The 17,139-nt window shown below is 38.8% G+C and overlaps 1 protein-coding gene across 6 annotated transcripts in view; it reads left to right on the top strand.

Annotated features, from left to right (window-relative positions):
- Scaper (S-phase cyclin A associated protein in the ER) overlaps positions 1 to 17,139 on the top strand; it is a 343,723-nt gene that overhangs the window by 275,251 nt on the left and 51,333 nt on the right. For all 6 annotated transcript variants that reach the window (XM_040729759.1, XM_040729754.1, XM_040729758.1 and 3 more), the window contains one exon: positions 16,621 to 16,853. In XM_040729759.1, coding sequence (XP_040585693.1) covers positions 16,621 to 16,853 — 233 coding nt within the window. The remainder of the gene's footprint in view (positions 1 to 16,620; positions 16,854 to 17,139) is intronic.

Genomic DNA, 17,139 nt, shown 5'->3' with positions numbered 1-17,139 from the left:
GGTAATATATTTTGTCACATCATGTGTTTATTCTGCTCTATTAATTTTCCTCAGTTTGGATCCAGGGACATTTGTTTCTCAAACACATTTTAGCCTTTCTTTCTTACACTGATTACTTCTGTTCCTTTTAAGCTTGTGATCTTACAGCTATCAGTTGTCCAGAGCTGTGACTGGTTTTGTAGCAATGAAGAAAGAAAGGTGTGTTTACTAGTTTAGAATGGATGCTCATGTGACTTTTATGAATTTGAGTGCATTTCTTTCTTTTTTGGTAAATAGTTTTCATGCACATATAACTGAAATATGGACCACTAACTTGATAATACCTCTTAAATCAGGGATAGAGTGGTCACCAACACATTGTTCAGAAGTGATGGGAAAAATGGAGAAAAGAAGCTAATTGAGAACTAGTATAATTTATAAGACACTTAATTATTAGGTACTTCAGCCTTCCTGGTTCTTGATAAATCCAATGGTTTAGAAGACATTTTTCTACCCTTCTGAGTGCTTGTAATTTGCTCTAGCACTCATACATTTCATTTCAAGTACCTCTTTAGTACTGCTCAGATGACACAGGTACAGAATTTTACACAAGTTCTTATTTTAGAAGCCAGCAGTTGAGAAGAGAGGAAATGACAAGCTATCAGAGACTCTCTGTAAGCATTCTGTAACCAGAGCTGGGCAGTCTATGAGACCTAGACGAGTGCCCAGCACATAATGGTGCTTGCTATGTGTGGTGAATGGACGGAAGAACTAGTGTGCCTTTGGGCATTTTAAGAAGGTAGATTTGACTATGTCTGGATATGAATGAAGGTTGTGAGGTTCTGGGTTTATAACTTTAAAAATATATAAATCAACATTTGTAATACTATAAAAGTACATACTTCTTACAATGTTAATGCAAAGTTGTATTTTCAAAATATGCTCTATGGAAATGTATTTGGAGCTCTGTAAAAATCAGTACATTGAGACAAGTTTCTCCTAAGAATAGAAGCGAATACTGGTGTAGTATCTTCATTGAAGCGTGAAGGGCTTAAAACACATTAAAATGGATTGATTTCTTCATTAAGTAATTAAGCTTCTTCTCTTAAGTGTAGTTCATTCCAGAGCATGGACTTTTATATGTCTCCTTAAGGAATCTACACAAACACATTGGAAAGTAATAAAAAAAAAAGACCAATGAAAAAAAGCAAGATGGCAGAATAGGAAGCCTGAGACCTCATTCCCTGGCAGAGACACTGACTTACTATATTGGCCAGTGTACATTTATGGGAAATCCAGAAAACAGTTAGGAAGTTACAGTACACCATACAGTCTGACCAAAAAGTCACAATGGAGCTCTTTCACATTCCCATGATTATAGTTTCTCAGACTGCCCCAGCTCAGTGCCAGAGAGGAGCGGTTTTCCAGGACAGACTTAGAGACGTGGAGACAGCATTGCTAGCAAGCCAATTTCTGTCTTTCCATACCCAAGTGCTTGGGAAGAACTAGAATAGCCTGATGGGAATGAGTTCCAAATCCAGACAGATAACTAGTTGTCGCACCAGAGAATCACAGTGCCTCGGAGACTCTGAGCAGGAGAAGACACACAACTCTCTGCTGTTCTGTCAGGGTGAGAACCACATGTAGAAGTACATTTGTCTCACTTCTCTTGGGGTTCTTAATGGAAGCAAGCCTACTTTGGATGTTGTTAAACAGAGAGAGCAAGGAAACTTAGTACATTACAACCACAGAATGTTCAGAGATTATAACTTCCTGGTTTAAAAAGCATCTCCCTTCATCCTGACATGACTCAAAGAGCTTTATATCCTCCAAAAGAGATTTGGGGGCCATGATCTCTGTGTCAATTTACTCTTGAGAATCTTTCCAGTTGGAAGCTAGTCTGAGAGAGGAGGCAGTTTTTCAAGTTCACAAAGCTAGCTCATCAAAACTTAGAAAAATGCACAAAGAAACAGAAACATGGCCTAACTAAAGAACCAGCTAAATCTATTAAGGAGTCCTAAGGAATATTTTTTTGGTTTTATGAGACAGGGTTTCTCTGTATTGTTTTGGAGGCTGTCGGTCCAGCCTGGCCTCGAACTCACAGAGATCCGCCTGCCTCTGCCTCCCGAGTGCTGGGATTAAAAGCGTGCGCTACCACCACCCAGCCATAAAGATGCTTTTTAAACTCAAGAAGACATTGCTTGGGAAAATGAGACTATCAACAGAGATAAAAAAAAATACTTAAAAGATCCAAGCAGATTTAGATATGAAGAATATAGTAAATGCACAGATAATTTTCCAGTAGTGATTCCACAACAGATTCCAAGCTCCATCAAGCAAAGGAAAGAACTACAAATTTAAGTCAGGAGCTTACATAGACATTCCTTCAAAAGACAACAGGTATGTGAAAAAGTGATCTAAATCACTACTCCTGAAGGAAATGACATCAAAAATAACCATGTATTACTTCACACTGTTAAGATGGCCATAATTGCTTTCTAAATCAGAAAATAGCAGTTACTGGTAAGGACATGGCTAAAATGGAAGCCTTATCCACCACTGAGAATGAAAGGTGATGCATCCACTGTGGAATACAGTACAAATGTCCCTAATAAAATGAAAAATGAAACTGCCATATGATCATAGCTTTTGAACATTTATTCAAAATAATTAAAATTGGGGTCTTGAATAAATACTTATCATATTCATTACATATTCATAATGCTAAGAGGTATGAATAACCCACAAGAAGTATGAATGCCCATCAGTAGATAAGTAGGTATATACAAAGAAAAGATTGTTACTAAGTCTTTAAAAGCTACAGCATGAATGAATAATGACATTATAGCTAGTTCTAAGTTAAATTAATACTTGTAGCCAAATACATGATAAGCAGGAGAGGATTTAGTTAGCCTTACAGTTTGAAGGGATGCAGTTTATCACAGTAGAGAAGAAGACATGGGGGCAGGAAGCAAAGAATAGACAGGAAGTGAGATCAGGGCCCACCCTAAATGTTCTGTAACCTTCTAAAATAGTTCTACAAGCTGATAACCATATGTTCAAACATAACTGCATATCCAGAATATTTCACATTCAGATTATAACAAACAATTTAAAATACTGTATGATTCCTACTATATAAAGTATCAAAAAATAATCGAACCATTAGGGAAAAACAATGAGGTATATTTAAATAGAACATCAATCATGAATGGGAAAATTTTCTAGATATGTTTCACAACCATGCTTATATAAATTAACAATATTATAATAGGTACTTAAAGATTTGTAAGAGTGCTACAGTTATGCCATTAAAAAGAACACAGATGGTGCTACTCAGAAAAGTGAACAATTGACTGACAGGTGTTTGCCATTGAACTGGAACTGTGTGATGAGCAGGTTGATTGCAGAAGGGGTCACAGAGCTACCTATATGCAGAGTCATGATCTGAACCTTAACCTCCTAAGTGCTTGTCTAAGCCTTCTTCTATGGAATCAGTTGTGTCCTTATTTTGTTACACCAATGAAACATCAAAATTTTGTGACTTTGATTTTATATGTTTAATATTGTCCTGTGAGTAGGATATGGTAAAGAACCATCTAATTAAAAGAGTTATAATTTCTTGATGGTTCATTATGTTTTTAAATGCATTACTATTTTATTAGCAGTCTTGTTTCTGATTCATAGTGACCTGTTCTTTTGAATTATTCAGATAATATGCTGATAAATCATATATATGTGTTTACTGGAGCTGAGGGGGTTGTTAATTGAAAAGTGATGTACAAACCTTAAGTGATTGATATGATACTATTGAACCAAAGAAGTGGTTGTACTTTTCAGGTGACAGGAAAGCTCTGGATTCAAACAAAGGAAACATAAGTGCAGTCTTAGAACAGGGGATTGTTTTTCACTTAACCATGTGCAGACCCATCCAGGTGCCTGTTTGATTTTCATTATAGCAGCAAGGCCTGGAACTCTCTGGTTGCCACATTGTTTTCTTTATCCTGAGCAACCAGAACAAGGGCTCCACAGTTAATTACAAGGGAGCAGAAATCTCGGTGCTGAGGAGAGCTGTACTCTTCTGATACCAGTTGCATCTTGTTTCCTTCTTTTCTCACCATGCCACGATTGCTTGGACAGCCTCATATATCTTGTCTTTTCCTTCGTCAAAAATATAAGCTCGGCTTATGTTCACCAAGCTATAGTTTATTGAAAGAGAATTACAGAACCGGAGAGAAGACCTTCACAGGGCAGTGATGTCAAAAGATAGATGAGAGATTGTGAAGTAAGATGCTCACCAGCATTCCATAATCTGTTGTTAGTGTAATGGGGATGCAAATTAATCTTTAACATGCTGAAGGAAAATGTTATCATCTTTAATTTAAATATCTGCAAAGATATGCTTCAGAAATAAATGCAGAGCCTGGTAAGAAGGCAGCACAGGTAAAGATTGTTGGTGTGAAGCCTGACAACCTGAATGTAATCCTTGGAACCTATACGGTGAAAGAAGAGAACCAGTTCTTCCAAGTTGTCCCCTGACCTCCACATGCATGCTGTAGTATGTGTTCCCTTTCACATACAAACATTCACACACAAATGGTTGTTATAAGTTTTAAAAATTTATGCGAATGAAATTTTATGAATTTATACATGATAGTTATATGTACTTAATACTTTCATATTAAAATCTCCATCACAAGACTCATTGCTAGCAGACTTGTACTAGACTTGTGTTGTAGCTCACTGGTAATGAAGCCCCAGGTTCAATCACTACAGCACATACACACATACTCACAACTAGACAAGGAAGTGCCTCAGGAAAGAAGGAAGATCAATAATGAAAATTCTGTAGTACTTAAATTTTTAACAACATGACTTAAAGCAAAAATGCCAACATTGTCTTATAGGGTTATATAACACTTGTCATTTATGCTGCATGTGATAGTGTGCATATCATACTACATAGTATGAAGATTCAGAAAGACCAAAGGTAAACATGAAGTTACAGTCTTTTTACATTTTATTTTTATGTGTATGGATGTTTTGCCTGTGTGTATGGCTGTTGTACATGCAGAGGCCAAAGGACGGCATTGAATCCTCTAGGGCTGAAATTACAGATGGTTGTGAGTCACTATGAGGGTGATGGGAATTGAACCCAGATCTTCTGGAAGAACATCCAGTGCTTAACATCTGAGCCATCTCTCCAGACCCATTTTTCTACATTTTATACAAACTTGCACTTTATCAATTTAGAGTGTATAGTGAAAATTAAGATTGTATATTGTAATATCTTCAGAACAAACACAAGTAAAATGACTCATAACTCAATAGATAAACTAATATTGGCTTCTAAAACATACCCAAAAATTTAACAGAAAGAAGAGCTAGAGAATAAAACAGGCAAAAAACAAAACAATGATGAACCAATGGACCTAATGTACCATTACTCACATAATGAAAGTTTACCCTTGTTATGAGGTAAGACCTTTGAAACCTATTAAAAAGAAGGACCCCCCAAAAAAAGAAGGACCCAGCTATTATCTACATGAGATGCATTTGAAATATAAAGAAATATAACTTAAGGCCCGGCAAGATGACACATACCTTTGATCCCAGCACTTGAGGCAGAGGCAGGTGGATCTCTGTAAGTTTGAGGCCAGCCATAGGCAAATCTGGTCAAGGCAGTTCTTCAGTTGAGGTTCCCTCTTCCCAGGGCTATGTCGACTACCAGAACACAGAAAAACAGCAGTCCCAGTACCCAGATGTGAACTAGGTAATGTCAGGGTATCTTGGGGTAGGATGCTGCTGGTCTTGTCAGGGTATCTTGGGGTAGGATGTTGCTGGTCTGGCTGTAGGATGCCGACTACTACTCAAAATTAGAGGCTGTCAACAGTGTTGGGATAGTTCAGTTGACCCCTGCCTAGAATAGCTGGGATACAAGGCCCATGTCCTCCTCTCCCCTGTTCTTTTCCCCCTCACTTTTCCTCAGCTCCCTCTTGCCTCCCTCCATCCTCCATGCTCCCAGTCCACTCAAAAGATCCTGTCCCATTCCCCTTCTCTGCAGTACCATGCATATCTCTCTTAGGGTCCTCCCTGATTCCCAGACTCTCTGGCAGTGAAATTGTAGACTGGCACTACCCTGCTTCATGCCTAAAATCCATATATGAATGAGTACATACCATCTTTGTCTTTTTGTGACTGAGTTACCTCACTCAGGATGGTTTCTTCTAGTGCCATCCATTCCATTTACCTGCAAATTTCAAGATTCCATTGTTTTTTTTTCTGCTGAGTAGTATTCCATTGTGTAAATGTACCACATTTTCTCTATCCACTCTTCAGTTGAGGGGTATCTAGGATTCTTCCAGGTTCTGGCTATTACAAATAATGCTGTTATGAACTTAGTGGAACAGATGTACTTGTTGTATGAATGAGCATCTTTTGGATATATGCCTGAGAGTGGAATTGCTAGATCTTGTGGTAGACTGATTCCCAAATTGATTATGAGATATAAACAAACTAAAAAATGAAAAACCACATAATCATCTCACTATTTGATGAAAAAGCCTTTGACAAAATCCAATGCCCCATCAGGATAAAGGTCATGGAGAGATCAGGGATAACAGGAACATACCTAAACATAATAAAAACAGTATACAGCAAATCAACAGTCAGCATCAAACTCAATGGAGAGAAACTCAACGTGATTCCTCTAAAATCAGGAACAAGACAAGGCTGTCTACTCTCCATTATCTCTTCAATATTGTACTTGAAGTTCTAGCTATAGCAATAAGAAAACAAAAGGAGATCAAGGGAATACAAATTAGAAAATAAAAAGTCAAACTTTTACTATTTGCAGATGATATGATAGTTTACATAGGCGACCCATAAAACTCTACCAGGGAACTCCTACAGGTGATAAACACCTTCAGCAAAGTGGCAGGATACATGATTAACTGAAAAGAAAATCAGTAATCCTACGGTTTACAGATGATAAATGAGCTGAGAAAGAAATCAGAGAAACATCACCCTTTACAATAGCCACAAACAGCATAAAATATCTTGGGGGTAATGTTAACCAAACAAGTGAAAGACCTGTATAACAAGAACTTTGAATCTTTTAAAGAAAGAAATTAAAGAAGATACCAGAAAATGGAAAGATCTCCCGTGCTCTTGTATAGGTAGGATCAACATAGTAAAAATGGCAATCTTGCCAAAAGTAATCTACAGATTCAATGCAACCCCCATCAGAATCCCAGCACAATTCTTCATAGACCTTGAAAGAACAGTACTCAACTTCATATGGAAAAACAAAAGACCCAGGATAGCCAAAACAACCCTGTACAATAAAGGAACTTCCAGAGTCATCATCATCCCTTATTTCAAGCTCTATTATAGAACTATAGTCCAGAAAACAGCTTGGTATTGGCACAAAAATAGACTGGTAGACCAATGGAATAGATTTGAAAATCCTGATACTAATCCACACACCTATGACCACCTGATTTTGGAATATACAATTGAAAAAAAAGAAAGCATCTTCAACAAATGTTGTTGGCATAACTGGATGCTGGCATGTAGAAGACTGAAGATAGATCCATATCTATCACCATGCACAAAACTTAAGTCCAAATGGATCAAAGACCCTCAACATAAATCCAGCCACACTGGGCCGGGCGTTGGTGGCATACGCCTTTAATCCCAGCACTCGGGAGGCAGAGGCAGGCGGATCTCTGTGAGTTTGAGACCAACCTGGTCTACAAGAGCTAGTTCCAGGACAGTCTTCACAAAGAAACCCTGTCTCGGAAAAAAAAAATCCAGCCACACTGAACCTCTTAGAAGAGAAAGTGGAAAGTACCCTTGAACAATTTAGTACAGGAGACAGCATCCTGAACATAATACCAGTACACAGGCACTGAGATTGACAGTTAATAAACGGGACCTCCTGAAACTGAGCTTTTATAAGGCAAAGGACACAGTCAGAGACACAAAACAGCAGCCCACAAAATGAGAAAAAATAATTGTCACCAACCCCACATCAGACAGAGATATACAAAGAACTCAAGAAGCCAGTCACCAAAATACCAAATAGTCCAATTAAAAAGTGGGGCACAGATTCATACAACAAGGATGTCTGTTCCATTATGTTCATAGCAGCATTATTTGTAATAGCCAGAACTTGGAAGCAACCTAGATGCCCCTCAACCAAAGAGTGGATAGAGAAAATGTGGTACATTTAAACAATGGAGTACTATTCAGCAGAAAAAAACAATGGAATCCTGAAATTTGCAGGTAAATGGATAGCACTAGAAGAAACCATCCTGAGCGAGGTAACCCAGTCACATGGCATGTACTCTCTCATATATGGATTTTAGACATAGATCTGGGGAGTGCCAGCCTACAATCCCATGGCCAGAGAGTCTGGGAAACAGAACCTTCATTCAGTGGCTGATGGAAGAAGAGGCAGACTCCCACGGCTAAGCACTGAGCTGAACTCAAGAAAGCCAGTGACAGAGAGGGAAGACTGATGACCAAAGGAGTTAAGACTGGGCTGGTTTAACCCCCAGAAACAGCTGACCTGACAAGGGTTAACTCTTGAGTCCCAGACTGATGCCTGGGAATCCAGCATGGGACTGATCAAGACCCCCTGAATGTGGGTGTCAGTGAGGAGGCCTAGGTAATCTATTGAGCCTTGGGTAGTAGATCAATATTTATCCCAGGCATACAAATGGACTTTGGACTCCCATCCAACAATGAGAGATGCACTCTCACCCTGAACTCTTGGGGGAGAGTCTAGGCCCTGTCCTGGATGAAATGACAGACTATGGACACCCCCATGAAGGGCCTCACCCTCCCTGGGGAAATGAGGGGATATGGGGGGGGTAGTGGGAGGGCACGGGAGGAGGGGAGGGAAACATGGAGGGACCTGGAATTGACATGTGAAGCAACCTTGTTTCTAATTTAAATTTAAAAATAAAAAATATCTAAAAAAAAAGTGGGGCACAGAACTAAATAGAGAATTCTCAATAGAGGAATCTAAAATGGCTGAAAGACGCTTAAGAAAGTGCTTAACATCCTTAGCCATCAGGGAAATGTGAATCAAAACAACTCTGAGATACCATCTTACTCCTGTCAGAATGGCTAAAATTTAAAAACACCAATGACAGTTATGCTGGATGGGATGTGAAGAAAGGGGAACACTCCTCCACTGCTGGTGGGAGTGCAAACTCATACAGCCACTTTGGAAATCAGTATGAAATCAGAAATCCTCAGGAAAATAGGAATCAGTCTACCATAGATCCAGCAATTCCATCCTTAGGCATATACCCAAAAGGTGCATGTTCATACAACAAGGACATCTGTTCCACTGTGTTCATAGTAGCATTATTTGTAATAGCCAGAACCAGGAAGAAACCTAAGTGCCCCTCAACTGAAGAGTGGATAGAGAAAATGTGGTACATTTACACAATGGAATACTACTCAGCAGAAAAAAAAAACAATGGAATCTTGAAATTTGCAGGTAAATGGAATGGATGGCACTAGAAGAACCATCCTGAGTGAGGTAACCCAATCACAAAAAGACAAAGATAGTATGTACTCACTCATATATGGATTTTAGACATAGAGCAAAGGATTACCAGCCTACAATCCACACCGCCAGAAAATCTAGGAAACAAGGAGGACCCTAAGGGAGACATACATGGTCCCCCATAGAAGGGGAAATGGACAAAATTTCCTGAGCAAATTGGGAGCATGGGGGCAGGGGAGAGGGAGTTAGGAGAAAGAGAATAGGAGAAGAAGAGGGGAGAGGAGGACATGAGGGAGCAGGAAGATTGAGTCAGGGGAAGAATAGAGATAACTTAATGGAGGGAGCCATTATAGGCTTAAAGAGAAATCTGGCGCTAGGGAAATGTCCAGAGATCTAAAAGGATGACCCCAACTAACAATCTAAGCAATAGTGGAGAGGCTACCTTAAATGCCCTTCCCCTATAATGAGATTGATGACTACCTTATATGTCATCCTAGAGCCTTCATCTAGTAGCTGATGGAAGCAGAAGCAAACACCCACAGCTAAACATTGAGCTGAACTCTGGAATCCAGTTGCAGAGAGGGAGGAATGATGAACAAAGGGGTGAAGACCAGGCTGGAGAAACCCACAGAAACAGCTGACTTGAACAAGGGGGAGCTCATGGACTCCAGACTGATAGCTGGGAAACCAGCATAGGATGGACCCAGACCACTTGAACGTGATGGTATCAGTTAGGAGGCCTGTACAAATAAACTTTGGGAGCCCATTCCTCATAGAGGGATGCTCTCTCCGCACTGGGGGGGGAAGGAGCCTCTGCCCTGCTCCAAATGAAATGACAGACTTTGAAGATCCCCCATGGAAGGTTTCAACCTCCCTGTGAAGCAGAAAGGGGATGGGATAGGGGGATTCGCGTGTAAAACAAGCTTGTTTCTAATTTAAATTGAAAGAAAAGAAAGAGAAAAAAAAGCACGAAAAAAATTGATGATGAGAGAAAATGCTTCCTTGGAAGTACCTCAGACCCTTTGAAAAGTAATATAATTAAGAGTCTGAATTTAAAACTACCTAGGTTCAAATTCGAACTCCGTGGTTAGCTAATTTCTAAGTATTAACAAATTACTTCTCTTAAATGACAATAGATGAGCCGGGCGGTGGGGGCGCACGCCTTTAATCCCAGCACTCGGGAGGCAGAGGCAGGCGGATCTCTGTGAGTTCGAGGCTGGGCTGGACCGATAGCCTCCAAAACAATACAGAGAAACCCTGTCTCGTAAAAACCAAAAAAAAAAAAAAAAAAGACAATAGATGACAGCACTAGTTAGATTGTTGATTCTTGAAAGACTTTTATTAAGCACTGATAGTCTACATGAAAGTATATTCTAGGTATTAAGTGGTGAAGCATGATGGAAATGCATTTGTCCTAATCTTCACAGAGCTTATATTTTCCAAGTAAGAAAAGTGACCATACAACTAAACTTTTGTGATCCATGCTATAGAGAAGAAATATAAGATCTTAGGAGGACATGCAGAGTCTGAGCCAATCAGGAGCATCACAAAGGCTTCTCTGAAGTAGTGCTGTTCAATGAGTCCTGAAGGATGGGTAGGACAAAAGTGCAGAGGTGGATGCTGACCTGGGCAGTGGGAACAGCTCCTGTGCATCAAACAGTTAAAAGAAGGGTATGGAGGCTCAAACTTTCATGCACAAGAAGTGAATAAGGAGTCAGTTGAGGCAAGTGTGACATATGGCAAATGGAGCACACTGGCCTATGTAGAATAACTTTAGGGTTTTGGACGTTATGCCTAAATATACTAAGATGCTCCTGAAAATGTTGTGACATCACTTGCTTATACTAAAGTGGATTAGAAGGTTCAAAGAGACCCACTAGAAGATTATTCTAGTAGTCTGAGAGAAGGGAAAATGGTCATTTGTCTGTGAGAGTGCCAAAGGGGTTTAAAAAAATGTCTAGCTTCCCACTGTGATTTTTTTAAAAATCAGCACTACTAACTCAAATTCTTAGTTTTAGTAATAGGCAAATTGGTTTAAGAAAACTTATATATTGGAACTTGCTCCTACTTGTGATGATATTAACAGTTAGTGTTAATTAGGAACCACTCATTATTTTAAATAATGGTGTTTGTTTTGACTTACTAAACAAATAATACTATTAAGACAAAAATTTTAAGATATGTACTTGATGATAATTCCTCCTGCTCAAAAAAAGGCACAGCCAGGCAGTGGTGGTGGATGCCTTTAATTCCAGAACTCTGGAGGCATAGGCAGGCGGATCTCCGTGAGATTGAGGCCAACATAGTCTACAGTGCAAGTTCCAGGACAGGCTCCAAAGCTACACAGAGGAAACCCTGTCTTGAAAAGCATCATCATCATCATCATCAACATCATCATCATCATCATAATATTTTTTCACTGAATGTGTGGTATGAGAGGGACAGGGCTCAGGCTTCTGGATTTTGTGCCTGGAAAGATAATAGTGCTGTTTTTGAAGAGCTGTAGGGGATTAAGATCTGCAGAGAGAGGGAGAATTAGTCTTCCTCAGAGATGTTCCCCAAGTTGATTGTCTAATACTAAGTGGTCAGCCCTAAAAACATACATACAAGCAGCATTAAACAGACTCAGCAGGTTATATTTTCATTCATTTATGTGGCTGAAGATGTGAAATGATAATTAAAGGAAACAGGACATCAATTTGAGAGATGGGAATAAGAAGGATTAGAGGAAGGAGAGGAAAGCAGAAACTATAATTATATTACAACTAAAAATAAAATAAATTATTTAAGTAAACTAAAACTTAAAAAATGGGAGAGAACCTGGTTGTTGCCAGTAGAACCTTTTGTAGTTAAAGATTGTCTTTGTTCACAAAATCTTAAGTGACTGAACAGAAGTGATATTATTTGCTGTAAACTGCTAAATAACTGATTTAGGAATTTCCCATTTACATTCTAGGAAATCAGGTGTTTCAGTCACAGATATTCACCATGTGTGGTTGCACACAAATACTACTCTCTTTTATACTGTCTACCATATTTTAGTAGCCCTAGTGGCTCTTGTTTTACAAATGGAATATGTTGCATATCTAAAAAAATAATAAGCATTGTTTTGGCCAAATATACTCCAGTGTGGTTTGGGTAGCGTATAGATTCAGAGCCTTAGAGATTAATCCTTGTGTTCATAGGAACCAAATTATGAAAGGCATAGAAGACATGAGCAAATGTATATATAACTGAGATGGGTCAACAGCCTTAGCAAAGGGAGCCAAGACATGTAACAGTCACAGTTGACTGGTATTTAAGTTGAAAGGGCCAACCCTTAATACAGGAAGCAGGTCCGAAAATAGCTAATTTTTCTGTTATACCAGTGGAGAAAGACTCAAAGCTAAGGGGTCTTTATGTGGAGGTTTTAAGATTTCTGTGAATTCTGTGTGTCCAGAGTATATTATGACTTGCAGGGGTGGAGATTGAACAAAAAGCTAAGGTTGTGTGATACAGTTAAACAGTATTGAGAACAAGATGACATCCCACTGTAGAACAGAGTTGTATGGAGGATGAAGGGATTGAAAACTATCATGTAAGTAACACAGGGAAACTGAGACAATGCTAAGGAGACCTATTTTGAATTCTGAATAGTTCTCAAAAGAAACCTTGCTCTGATTATCACAAATGAGGGGAGAGACCAATGGTAGCCAGGTCATCAAGGTGTACATAATATACCACTAGAATTGTCTGAAGTGGAATTGGCAGGTTCCAGTAAAAGACTGGGAGCATTCTGTGCCCGGAGTAGCAGACTGATGTGAACGGATCTGTGGTATTTGGGAGGATAAGCTACAGGAACCTATGACTGAGACTTTCTCAATTCTTCTTAGAGTAGGGTTCCAGAATCCACACTAGCAGTTGTTGTAATCCTGATTAGTTTTTAGATCCTTGGGAAAGTTTTCTCCTTTGGACCTTGGTTGCCCCAAAATAAAATTGTTTAAGTTTTTGTTTTATGGTTTTCTCTAGACCCAAAAGTATGTGAAATTCCAACAGCAGGCAGAAGTTCCTGTCTGACAACAATAAACATGCTGAGATAAAAAAAAATCAGGAAAACAATCTGTGCACAGTAGCTTTAAAAAGACTGTGGAATAAACCTAATTAAGGAAGTCAAAGACTTGTACTATGAACACTTAAAAATGCTGAAGAAATTGAAGATGAAAGTAGATAGAAAGACTTCCCATACTCCTGAATCAGGAAAATTAATATTGTAAAACGGCTGTATTATCAAAAGCCATCTATAAATACATTGTAATCCTCCATCAAAATCCCAGTGACTTTCTTCACAGAAATAGTAAAACAATCCTAAAATTCATATGAAAGTACAGAAGACCCAGAAACAGCTACGCATTCCTGAGCAAAAAAGAACTATGCTGGAAGTATCACCTGCTTGATTTCAAGGTTTTCTACAGAGCTGTAGTAACCAAAAGAGATGGTACTAGCATAAAAACAGACACAGTGGGCCAAGGCAATGAATCAGTAGGGAAAAGGGCTTCCCACCCAGCCCAATGACCTCAGTTCTGTCCTGGAATCCATGTGAAAAGCCAGATGTTGTTGTAAGCATCTGTAATCTCTGCACTTCTACCAAGATATGGTAGAAAGTGATAAGAGAATCAGCTGGAAGCTAATCTGAGGTACAATGGCCATTGCCAAAGAGATCAGAGACCCTGCCTCAAACAAGATAAAAGAGGAGAACCAACTCCTGAAGGTTGTCTTCTAATCTTTGCACACGTGCCAGGGAATACACATATGCATAATAAATAAATTTGTTTTAATCATTTAAAGACCCATAAATCAATGAAATAAAAGACCAAGTTATGAACCCACACAGCTACAACCACCTGATTTTGTACAGATGCCAAAACACATTGGACAAAAGAGTGCCTCTTCTGCAAATGGTGGAAGAGAAATTGGAATGTCTACATGGGGAGGAAGTGAACTAGAGCTCTGTCCTCTCCTGCACAAAAATTAGCTGACAATGGAACAAAAACTTCAAATATAAGACCTGGAACTATTAGAGAAACACTGAAAGAGGAATAGGAAAGGACTTTTCTGCAAAGAGTTCCAGAGGCTCAGATATAAAATCCCAAATTAACACGTGGGATTACCTGAAATTTAAATTTCTGCACAGTTCAGGAAACAATTTTGTACAAAGATTTAAAAAAAAAAGACCTTACAGAAAGGGAGAAAAAGATGTTAGCTCTACTTTTGATATATAAAGAATTCCAAAAAGAATATTCAGAAAAAAGAAAAACAATCCAATCAATAAATGAGCTCTTAAAACAGAAAGAGCAGCACTGTGGCCTGGAAAGATGGATGGTTCAGTGGTTAAGAATACCTGTACAGCTCTTGTAGAAGATCCTAATTTGGCTCCCCACATGCACACTGGATAGATCACAACTGCTTGTAACTACAGTGCTGGGGAGAGCAGATGCTTGTGGTCTCTAGAGCATTTGCTGTCACATGCATGCGTGTGCACATGCGCACCCACACATGTACTGGTGTTTTAAAATAAATGAAAAGTTAGATTGTCTGAAAGTCTGATTAAGAGACAGTTTAGAGGCTATGGAGATGACTTCAGTGGTTAAGAGTGTTTACTACTCTTGAAGAGGACCCAGATTTAGTTCCCAAAACTTACATGGGCGCTCACAGCCACCTGTAGCTCCAGTTCTAGAGGATTCCACACTATCTTCTGGCTTCTTCAAGCACCAGAATACACTCAATACACATAAGTTATATGTATTTATAAATTAATAATGAAAAGGTGGTTTAAGATGCCATGTATGCCTGCAGTCTCACCTGCTATGAGGACATCCAAGTATTTGTCCCTCCCCAACCCTCACAGAAAAATTAAACCAATTATTCAGGACCTGGAGACACCAGCCAGCCATGCAGAAATATGAGGGATCATTAAAAACCTTCTCCCAGATCAGTGACACTTGGACTTGCAGGAACCTCTGCCTCCTGGGCACTATGTTACATGCTCCAGGTTTGACAAATACAGGATTCTGCATAGTGAAACTGATTGGCCCAAGAAAACAGACTTAAAGTTATTAATAGTTGGTTTTTCCACTCAGGGGGAGAACTGAGTCTCCCTAATCAAGCATATTGAAGTCTGTCACACGGGTCTAGTCATACAGATTTTTACTGGATCCAGGCTGTATATGCTAATTGGTTTACCTGAGCATGAATCTTTAGTATATTTACAAACAAAACCCTCAAGATTACTATGTTTAAAAAAGGTCTCCAATATAAAACTGGAGAGAACTCAGAAGAAACAGAGGTCATGCAAGATAAAAAGGAAAAATCTCCTTTTAAAATGAATTCTTCTTTAAAACATGTAATTTCACAAAATTAAATATAAAGTTAATTAAATGAAAGTAATGATGGAGGAGCTGGGAAGGTGCTTGCCTCACAATCAGAAGAGCATCAGTTATCATGGCCAAACTCACATAAAAAGTGAGCTATCATGCATATGCCTGTAATCCTACCAGTGGCAAGATGGGCACCAGAGATGGGCAAATCCCTGGAAGCTTACATCCAATGAGAGACCTGGTCTCTAAAGAAAAGTAGAAGGTGTCTGCAGAATGACACAATGTGACCCTGCCTGTTAGAAAAAGAACTTTTTGCCATTTTGTAATAAGAAATGCAAAGTTTATCCTACTAGAGATATTTAAATTAGGTATTTTTAAGAATCCATTCTCATGTGACTAAATGTATAAACTTTAGTTCATACAAAATTTTAATATAGTTGAATTAGTACTAGCTCCGTGCCTAAGCATTTTATGTACTTTAGCTCTTTTATCCCTCTCAGAAACCTATAATGTATGCATGTCATTATCCTTGTTTTATAGATGAAAAGTTAGAATTTAAAAAAAAATGTTCCCAATGTCACCTGACTAATAAAGGCAAAACTGGGATTTGATCTGGCCACTCACCTCATAGCCAACACACTTGAATGTCTCATTGCCTCATGTAGATTTTCAGAAGTTATTTATGAGTCTAGAAATGTTCCAAATCATTGTCTCTAACTTTTATGGTTTCACTAAAGTACACTCACTGTTTTTTATTTCTAGGTTTATGTTCCAGATGAAAATAATGCTGTTTTGGGAAGAAATACAAATAAACAAGTTTTTGAAGGATTGACAACTGGACTTCTCAGAGCCGGTACTGTGGTTTTTAGCTGTCTGATTGCCCACCGACCAGATGGAAACAGCCGGCCAGCTACACCAAAAATACCAACACAGGAAATGAAAAACAAACCCTCACAAGGTGATGCTTTTAACAGTCGAGTTCAAGACCTTATCAGGTAAAATCACTACATTTCTTTAAAACAATTTTTTTTGCTTAAAAATATTAAAATAATTTGAATTTAGGACCTTCAAGATAGTTGTAGTTCTTGAAGCACTGTCCATAAATCCTTGGTAGATGCTATCCCATCATTTGTAGAAAGAAGAAAAAGCTCAGCTGCCAGTCTCAAATGTGCCAGAGTCCTACAGCTTCTCATCGGCAGCATTCCCTACTCAGTGGTATCTTCACACTCCCCTCAGTCACATATGTAGTTCAGACTTAATATAACAAGAGGCACCATTTAT

This window comes from Mesocricetus auratus, unplaced genomic scaffold, assembly GCF_017639785.1.
Source record: "Mesocricetus auratus isolate SY011 unplaced genomic scaffold, BCM_Maur_2.0 Super-Scaffold_100022, whole genome shotgun sequence".
NCBI lineage: Eukaryota > Metazoa > Chordata > Mammalia > Rodentia > Cricetidae > Mesocricetus > Mesocricetus auratus.
This window is presented reverse-complemented; position numbering and strand designations above follow the sequence as displayed.